Below are 9,787 nucleotides of genomic sequence, written 5' to 3'. Positions count from 1 at the left end.
GTTCCAACTGCAACTCCTGTGGCACTGTTTCAGGATCTTGTGTGAAGGGACATGACACCAGCTGAAGTGACTTTTGAAATTTTTCCAAAATCAGAGAACCGACGGCAGAATTCTCCATGCAGATCGTCCTGTGATTTCCTGTATTTTTTCACATGTTGAGGGGCCTCTTTCAGTGAGTGGGAAAATGAGCAAATGACTTGTTTGAAATTTGCTTTGAGAATAAAGCTAGCTTGGTTTTGAAGGCTCTGACGTTTATGTACATTTCATGCACAAACTGGTCTTTCCCTTGTAGCTTCACGTTCAGCTCATTCATGCGTGTCAGTATGTCCACAGCAAAAGCTAAATCACAAAGCCAATCTGTGTCACTCAGCTCAGGAAAATCGCTAGCTTTCTCAAGTAGCTCCAAAAATGAGACAATGTCTTGTTTTAGCTCCCACACTCGTTGACATACTTTCCCTAAACTTAACCAGAGGACATTGGAGTGGTAAAGCAAGTCCTGGTGATCAGCGTCAGTTTCTTCAAGAAACGTAATAAACTGACGATGTTGAAGTCCCCTCGCTCGAATAAAGTTCACGAGTTTTACAACTGGCTTCACAACGTGGTCAAGCTGCAAAACGGATTTACATAGTGCTTCCTGGTGGATTATGCAGTGTAAGAAAATTACCTCCTGCTCAGGGTTGTCTTCTTTCACCCTGTCCTGGATTCTTTTGAGCAACCCGACGTTTTTTCCAGTCAGATTTGGCGATCCATCTATGGTAACGTTGGTGAGCATATTCCATGGTAGCTTGTGCCTTTCGATGACCCCCAACACGCTGTTGTACAAGTCCTCTCCCCGAGTTGTCCCCTTCAGGGATTCCATCGCCAAAAACTCCTCCGTTATCTCAAAATTGTCAGTAATCCCTCTGATAAAAATTAAAAGCTAAGCGGTGTCCTTTGTGTCATTACTTTCGTCCAGTGCCAAAGAATATAATGTAAATGACTCCACTTTTTTGTTTAGCTTGCTGGCTAAGTCTTCGTCAATTAGCTCAACATGGCGAGTCACTGTCCGACGTGATAGGCTTAATTTTTCAAATTTGTTCTTGCTCTCAGGACACAAGACACCTGCTGTCTCTACCATGCACTTTTTGAGAAACTCTCCTTCGGCGAAAGGCTTACTGGTCCTTGCTAATTTGAATGCCAGCAAATAACTTGCCTTCGTGCTTGATACTTGGATGGCAGTTTGTCGGATAAAGGTGTTTTGCTGAGCCTGCAAACTAGTTGCCAATCTCTGAGCCGTAGCCGTCAGTTCTTGCGTTGACTGGTTATTAGCATAATTAGCATGCTTGGTGGAAAAGTGACGGCTGATGTTGTATTCTTTGAAAACCACGGTGGTTTCTTGGCAAATGAGATATACAGCCTTGGACCGGACTTCAGTGAAAAATTATTTAGTTGTCCATTCATTATTAAACACTCGACACTCACTGTCGACTTTTCTTTTCTTTGGCCCACTCATTGCTGCAGATGGGTTCAGAGCAGTGGCTGAGTATTAACAGAGAGACGGGCTCGCAAAGTCAATGTATCACCGTGCCTAATGCGCCACCTGGTGGCACGCCAGGCATGACAGGACATAGTCAAATGAATGCAGTCATAATTATATGATTTGATTTTGGCAATTCTGTACCAACCTTCGACGGGCCAGACTAAAAAGACAAACGGGCCGGATGTGGCCTGCAGGCCGTAGTTTGCCCACCCCTGGTGTAGATGTTTGTTGAAATAATGAATATTTGAAATCTCAAGCTGTTGTCTAATGATTAATCAAGTTAAATAGCCTGAAAAGGGAAAATAAGTCATTTTTGGTGTCAAAGTTAATTCAGTTTATGCAACCATGTTGGGAGAATCGTGAATACATTTTTTTTAGCTGTCATGAACCACAAAGGTTGTGAACAACTGCTCTAACAGTGAACTGACATTTGCACCGTGGCTTTGTTTTGATTTTGAATAATTGAGTTAACACTGATGCTGCAAATAAAAGTTGCATGTTTAATGTAAATGCAAAATAAATGTTTGACTGAGTTGGCTTCAAATTGGTTGGTCGGTTCTTGTTTCTCCCTACTGCTCCAACCCTTCATTCTCACCCTTGTCTCCCTTTTTCCCCTAAGAGGGTTTTAGGAGCAACAATTCAGATTGAGGAGATCTCAAAAAGATACACAATGGAGATCTTACTACTTTCTCAAGAGTTAAAGAAAAGACAATCCTGAGCAAAATATTTTTCCTCTGGGTTACCAGCCAGCAGGTGAAGGACTCCTATGCCAAGTGGAGGTGCGAGACTTCGGCAGAGGCAGGCACAGAACCCAGTCAGGCCTGCCAACACCAGGCCCAAAGACACCAGTGGCAGCAGGAACTGGCACCTCCACAGGTCTATACATACATGCACACAGACACAGGAAGCAGGAACGAATCAGGAGGCATCATAGTTACAGACCTTCGTCTGAATGACAGAAGACAGCGTCCTGATTGGGGGCAATGTATTATTTAAAATGACATATTGGTCATAATAAATGCACTACCTTGAGAAGAGGCTGAATGTTTTGTAGCTTTACGGGACTGGTATCTTTCAAAAAGGATTAAATTGGTTGTGATTTAACTTACAGGTGCGCAGCATGTCCTCTCCACTGTTGTGGTTTCCTGGTTCTTTATACTTAGGAGTGAACTGCTGAGGTAGAGTGAAGCTTCGACACTCCAGCTCCATCTTGCCATTTTTATTTAGTCTTTATTTAATCAGGCCATCTCATGGAGATTAAGATCTGTTTTCCAAGAGAGACCTGAGAACAAGAAACATTAATAAGACAAGAACACAATCAGCAGACAGAAATAAACAAGGAATTAACAAAAAACAGTCACAAGAATCATAAAAAACATCAGATAATGACGCTTAAAAATTTCCAAAAGTTATGTTTGAGGGCAGTTTGCAGTTCATTCCATTTAAAAGGTGCATAGTACCTGAAACCAGTTCTGCCAACATTAGTGCAAACATGAGGGATATCTATGGTTAAGTAGTTACTGAATCGTGTGCTGTCGTTACTATATTTAAATGAGACAAAGGATGTGAGATAGTTTGGCAGCTTCAAATGTTCAATTTTCAAAGTTTCATGTATTAATGGATGAATAACATGACATGTTTTTTTTCTTCTTGACTGTAAGGAAGTCCATCCAGCCGTGTGATACAAAGAACAATGATGATTTGTCCTTTGTGATAAAGCATAATGCACTATGATACACAGGATTTAACTGCTGAAGTGTTGATGGGGCAGCATGACAATACAGAATATCTCCATAGTCAAGGACAGACATGAAGGTCGACTGCACAATAGTTTAACAGATGAAAGAGGACAGACAGCCTTTGATTCTATACAAGAGGCCTAATTTGATTTTTAATTTTTGAGTCAAATGTTGAATATGAATCTTGAATGATAGTCTGCCGTCAAGCCAAATTCCTACATATTTGTATGACTCAGCAAGAGTAATATGTATAATATATTTCCTTAACGCACCAGTGTAGAAGCATGTATTACTACAAGTCACATTACCATTAATAAACATTTTTTCAAACATTTCTTAGATTCTTCTTTGTATTTTCTAACTTTTGTGGAGAAACTGGTTGCTTAATATCAATAAAAAAGTACATTATTTAAAAATATTTTGTGTGGCTAAGAAGCTACTTCCAAAACAACTCAAAACCCACCTGTATTCAGGAATGACATTTTTATCAGTATCCAACAAAAGATTATTCCCATGATCATTTTTGTTAATATTAAAATTGATTTTTTTACTTTCACTATATAATAATAGTCCCATACGTAGGAAACATAGTCACACCAAGTGGCAGTTTTTGTGACATTTTTGCTGACAGCTGAGATGCTACATATCACTAGAGCCAAAACACATCACTATATTCCTTAAATAGTATTAATCACTCCATTAATGTTATATCTTGGAAACGTATGTTTTTAAATTGATTATATGAATTGATTTATGGAGATACTGATATTTTTATGTTCTGGGTGACTTGTCACCTCCACCAAACTATTTCCAGTGAGAAACATGTGAAAACACAATTCAGTTTACCCAATACCTTCATAACAGCTGTACATTTTTTCAAACAATCTTCAGGCTTTTTCAAAGATAACTGATAGACTTGTAGAATCGGTGCCAAGGCTGAGGAACACCATTCTTCAAAAAGATATTCCCTCATTTGGTGTTTTGATGATGGTGGTGGAGAGCACTGTCTAACACGTCAGTCCAAAATCTACCATAGGTGTTCGATTGGGTTTAGATCTGGTGACTGCGACAGCCATGGCATATGATTCACATCATTTTCATATTCATCAAAACATTCAGTGACCCCAATAAACTTTCTCCACCGAGACAACAAAACATCACACAAGACAAATTCAATTCTTTAAAGGTTTTGTATTCTGATCATTGTAAAGTTTCTCACACAAATACAACCTAAAAGGGAGCTCCCAGTGTACAGCTATGCATGGTTGCATAAATACACTTTGTATAAATAAGAAAATTGACAGCAAATTGTTTTGACATATACATTACTTATACCATGAACTTTGATACTAGTCTATGCATTAGGTTAAGATTGCAGTATGCAGCCTGCTATGAGTAGCATGTGTTCCTTCATTTAATTTAAGACACGTTACTTTAAAACATGCTGTCTGTGCAGTATATGCTTTATTATGCTATTAAAACGTAGGTTTTACTTGATAAAATAGCAAATTAATATACAATATATAATAATAAAATAATATTTGGTTATACAAATGACAAAATAATCTATCTTGCTGTTAAAGAAGACTAACTTCACAATCCTGAGTCCACAAAGAGCAAATATACACATGTATAATAATATAAATAAATATAAATAAGTGACTGGATAATCATACAGAACATCATTCAGACTACATACATTTCATGTTGGAGGGGAGGTCATCCCAACTTTGTCTGGGATAATGTCTGGAACTTCTTTCCAAGCCATATGACAATTGCAATCCTCAGAAGTCTAATGGAACATTAGATGTAATGGGAACAATGTCCTTTTTCATACCAGTGGTTTTCTAATGAGATTTCACATGGCATGTCAGCAGAGACATTATTGCTGACTTGACAGTAGCCATGACAGCAGTACCAGGCAAGATGCAGTGATGAGACTGGTCTTGTGGCTTACTCCACTTGAAACTTCTGTAAATGTTGAGATAGGAAAGGAGACATTGTTTTAACAAAAAGTTCTGTAATATTTTATATTTCTGATAAAGTAGCTCTCAGTAGAGCTTACCTGCGCCATCCACAGAAATAGATGTGGTGTCAATGTTGAAGGCTGTGACGTTTGAAGCTGCATTGACCAAAACATTTGCAATCTGAGTGTTATTAGGAACAGATGTCGATGCAAACCCAAGGTCTATGTTGTTGATGATTGATCCATTACTGCAAAAGGAATTACAGAAATATATTGTTTTATTCATATGAATTAATGGCCAATACTCTTTAAGATTCTATCAACAGAATAATATCAAATTACCTGAATGAAATCACTGTCAAGGAGCGGAATGAAGAGAATGTATTTTGGTAGAAAGGTTCAAGCTGCAGAAACACAAAAAACAAACTATAAGTACATATTTGCCACATTTTAATGGTTTGTGTTTCTTTTTCCACACTTTTTTCACTACCTTTTTTCACTACATTAGTAATCTATGTCCTTTTTACTGTATATGGAGGGCTGATTCATATATTTTATCTTTGAAAACTCACCACCACAAATGAAATGCCATCTCATGAAAAAACAGGGTTTCCTCCCATTGTGAGACAAAAAACAATCTAGCGTCCCATTAAGAGGTATCTGCACTTACACTTAAATTTTAAATTAGAAATGTGTTTGTATTAGACTGAGCTATTTTGAAACATGTATATAATTAAAATTAAGTTGCAAGAGTTTTTCTGTAGTTTACCGTATATCCAAATTCCACAACACAATTATAATTTTTTAAATTTTAGATTTTAGGTGAAAATCATAAATAATGGTGTTTGGAAATGAAAGGTAAAGATTGCATACTGCAAAACACAGTTAGATATCTTGTAAAATGTAGAGAGAGAGATACTTACTTCTGATTTTATCATTGAGGCTCGACTTTGAAATGCTGCAGATGATGGATTCGACAAGTCACTTGTAAATGTCTCTCCAGCAGATCTGAAAGTCATCCTCCTTGTTGTGATTGCCTCAGCAGTTGTAGTAGTTGATGTGGTGGTTGTAGGAGTCGTTACGGTTGTAGTTGTAATTGAGGTCATTTTAGTTGTAGCCTTGGTAGTTGTTGCAGCAGCAGCAGTAGTAATAGTGGTATTTAAAGTAGGGGGTGCAGTTGTTGAATTTCTTTCTGAAAAAAATAAATATGAAACAATATGAAGAAATATGGTAAAAACAAATTATGGTAACCAGAGGACCTTGTTTTGACCAAACGTCACAATATCTGTTATCTTGTGGACATGTGTCATAGATAACTTCATGGTAATTATGAGTATGTATGTTCTTTTTCGACTGCCATTTTTAAAAAAAATTGGTTCAGGAAAGGAATCAATATTAACTTTGATAGCAACATCAGAAATTATATTAGAAGTGAAAATGGTCCTGTAAATCCCCATCCATAACTGTTTTAGGACATCAAATTTGAGACTGTTATTTTCAGATTAAATTCGGGAATATACCGGAAATCATCTTTGGAGAATTCACAGAATAATCACTTTGTAACGTTAATTTAAACACACACACAGTGTGACAGATATGTTGATAAATGACAAATATCAACAGGTATATTTCCTTGCCCAAATGCCTAGTGGAGTGAAATGTACTGTTAACTGTTTACTTACGAATTATTTGGATGGAGTTGGCTTCAACAGTGAGGTTGAAGGTATTGTTGGGGTTAGACACTGATTCTTCTAAGGTTTGTGCAACATCAGTAGCCTCTGGTATTTCTGCAGCTGAAGCAGTTTGATTGAACTCAATTCCCACTTCTGCTTCAGTGTTTTCCATTCGTGTTCTGGCTACAGCTGGTCTGCATCAAAAAAGCATATCTTTTAATCAAATAACATTAACATATATAACTTAGGCATATGTGTAATTATTCCATTATTTTCTGTCATAATTATAATTATATCTTACCTAAACTCTATGACAAAACTACGGATGAAAATCACACCATATTTTTCACTGTAGATGACATCATACTGTGGGAAGGAAGCAGATAGAAAAACGTAAACACATTAAAAGTACAGTGTTCTCCAAATGATATTAAAAAACCCTGAAATTCATATAATATACTGAAAACTAATGAGTAATGTGACCATTTAAAAACTGTACTCACCACTGCTACAACTTTTGCGGCAAGAGTTTGAAATTGTGCACTGCTGGAATTAGTGAGTTCCTCTACAAATGGTTCTACCAAGGTTGCCGCGAGAACTACAACTGGTGAGGGAGCTGCAGTAGTAGTAGTGGAAGTAGTAGTAGTGGTCGTTGTAGTTGATCTTTCAGTTGTAATTGATCCTCCAGTCGTGGTTGGACTTCCAGTTGTTGTAGACCCACCAGCTGTTGTTGTTGATCCCTCAGTTGTAGTTGAACTTCCAGTTGTGGTAGATCCACCAGCTGTTGTTGTTGATCCCCCAGTTGTAGTTGAACTTCCAGTTGTGGTAGATTCACCAGCTGTTGTTGTTGATCGCTCAGTTGTAGTTGAACTTCCAGTTGTTGTAGACCCTGTAGTTGTAGTTGTTGATCCCTCAGTTGTAGTTGAACTTCCAGTTGTGGTAGACCCACCAGCTGTTCTTGTGGATCTCTCAGTTGTAGTTGAACTTCCAGTTGTGGTAGACCCACCAGCTGTTGTTGATCCCTCAGTTGTAGTTGAACTTCCAGTTGTGGTAGACCCTGCAGTTGTAGTTGTCGATCCCTCAGTTGTAGTTAAACTTCCAGTTGTGGTAGACCCACCAGCTGTTGTTGTTGATCTCTCAGTTGTAGTTGAACTTCCAGTTGTGGTAGACCCACCAGCTGTTGTTGTGGATCTCTCAGTTGTAGTTGAACTTCCAGTTGTGGTAGACCCTGCAGTTGTAGTTGTTGATCCCTCAGTTGTAGTTGAACTTCCAGTTGTGGTAGACCCATCAGCTGTTGTTGTCGATCCCTCAGTTGTGGTTGAACTTCCAGTTGTGGTAGATCCTGCAGTTGTAGTTGTTGATCCCTCGGTTGTAGTTGAACTTCCAGTTGTGGTAGATTCACCAGCTGTCGTTGTTGATCCCTCAGTTGTAGGTGAACTTCCAGTTGTGGTAGACCCTGCAGTTGTAGTTGTTGATCCCTCAGTTGTAGTTGAACTTCCAGTTGTGGTAGACTCACCAGCTGTTGTTGTTGAACCCCCAGCTGTAGTTGATGCATCAGTTGTAGATGATCCCCCAGTTGTAGTTGAACTTTCAGTTGTGGTCGACCCAGCATTTCTTGTTGTCAATCCCTCTATTGTAGTTGAACTTCCCGTTGTGGTAGACTCACCAGCTGTTGTTGATCCCTCAGTTGTAGTTGAACTTCCAGTTGTGGTAAACCCTGCGCCTGTAGTTGTCGATCCCTCGGTTGTAGTTGAAGTTTCTGTTGTGGTAGACCCACCAGCCGTCGTTGTCGATCCCTCAGTTGTAGTTGAACTTCCAGTTGTGGTAGACTCACCAGCTGTTGTTGTTGATCCCCCAGCTGTGGTTGATGCATCAGTCGTAGATGATCCTCCAGTTGTAGTTGAACTTTCAGTTGTGGTAGACCCACCAGCTGTTGTTGTCAATCCCTCTATTGTAGTTGAACTTCCCGTTGTGGTAGACTCATCAGCTGTTGTTGATCCCTCAGTTGTAGTTGAACTTCCAGTTGTGATAGTCCCACTAGCTGTTGTTGTCGATCTCTCAGTTGTAGTTGAACTTCCAGTTGTGGTAGACTCACCAGCTGTTGTTGTTGATTCCTCAGTTGTAGTTGAACTTCCAGTTGTGGTAGACTCACCAGCTGTTGTTGTTGATCCCTCAGTTGTAGTTGAACTTCCAGTTGTGGTAGACCATGCAGTTGTAGTTGAACCCCCAGCTGTAGTTGATGCATCAGTCGTAGATGATCCTCCAGTTGTAGTTGAACTTCCAGTTGTGGTAGACTCACCAGCTGTTGTTGTTGATTCCTCAGTTGTAGTTGAACTTCCAGTTGTGGTAGACTCACCAGCTGTTGTTGTTGATTCCTCAGTTGTAGTTGAACTTCCAGTTGTGGTAGACTCACCAGCTGTTGTTGTTGATCCCTCAGTTGTAGTTGAACTTCCAGTTGTGGTAGACCATGCAGTTGTAGTTGAACCCCCAGCTGTAGTTGATGCATCAGTCGTAGATGATCCTCCAGTTGTAGTTGAACTTTCAGTTGTGGTAGACCCACCAGCTGTTGTTGTCAATCCCTCTATTGTAGTTGAACTTCCCGTTGTGGTAGACTCATCAGCTGTTGTCGATCTCTCAGTTGTAGTTGAACTTCCAGTTGTGGTAAACCCTGCAGTTGTAGTTGTTGATCCCTCAGTTGTAGTTGAACTTCCAGTTGTGGTAGACTCACCAGCTGTTGTTGATTCCTCAGTTGTAGTTGAACTTCCAGTTGTGGTAGACTCACCAGCTGTTGTTGTTAATTCCTCAGTTGTAGTTGAACTTCCAGTTGTGGTAGACTCACCAGCTGTTGTTGTTGATCCCCCAGCTGTAGTTGATGCATCAGTCGTAGATG

The 9,787-nt window shown here is 39.3% G+C and overlaps 2 protein-coding genes across 2 annotated transcripts; both read right to left on the bottom strand.

The window, feature by feature from the left end:
- Positions 1-2,110: 2,110 nt before the first annotated feature.
- Positions 2,111-2,786, bottom strand: LOC121889904 (claudin domain-containing protein 1-like). The gene is made up of 3 exons (XM_042402136.1): positions 2,629-2,786; positions 2,263-2,397; positions 2,111-2,133 (listed from the first exon to the last, which is right to left on the bottom strand). Exons 1-3 carry the CDS (start codon positions 2,726-2,728, stop codon positions 2,111-2,113), a joined length of 258 nt encoding a protein of 85 aa, XP_042258070.1. The 5' UTR covers positions 2,729-2,786.
- A 1,696-nt stretch (positions 2,787-4,482) lies between these two features.
- LOC121889401 (cell wall protein DAN4-like) lies at positions 4,483-7,669 on the bottom strand. Its single transcript, XM_042401326.1, has 7 exons — positions 7,401-7,669; positions 7,199-7,263; positions 6,907-7,091; positions 6,148-6,416; positions 5,567-5,628; positions 5,324-5,472; positions 4,483-5,229 (listed from the first exon to the last, which is right to left on the bottom strand). Exons 3-7 carry the CDS (start codon positions 7,067-7,069, stop codon positions 5,141-5,143), a joined length of 732 nt encoding a protein of 243 aa, XP_042257260.1. The 5' UTR covers positions 7,070-7,091; positions 7,199-7,263; positions 7,401-7,669; the 3' UTR covers positions 4,483-5,140.
- Positions 7,670-9,787: the final 2,118 nt, after the last annotated feature.

This window comes from Thunnus maccoyii, chromosome 22 (genome assembly GCF_910596095.1).
Source record: "Thunnus maccoyii chromosome 22, fThuMac1.1, whole genome shotgun sequence".
In the NCBI taxonomy this organism is placed as follows: Eukaryota; Metazoa; Chordata; class Actinopteri; order Scombriformes; family Scombridae; genus Thunnus; species Thunnus maccoyii.
This window is presented reverse-complemented; position numbering and strand designations above follow the sequence as displayed.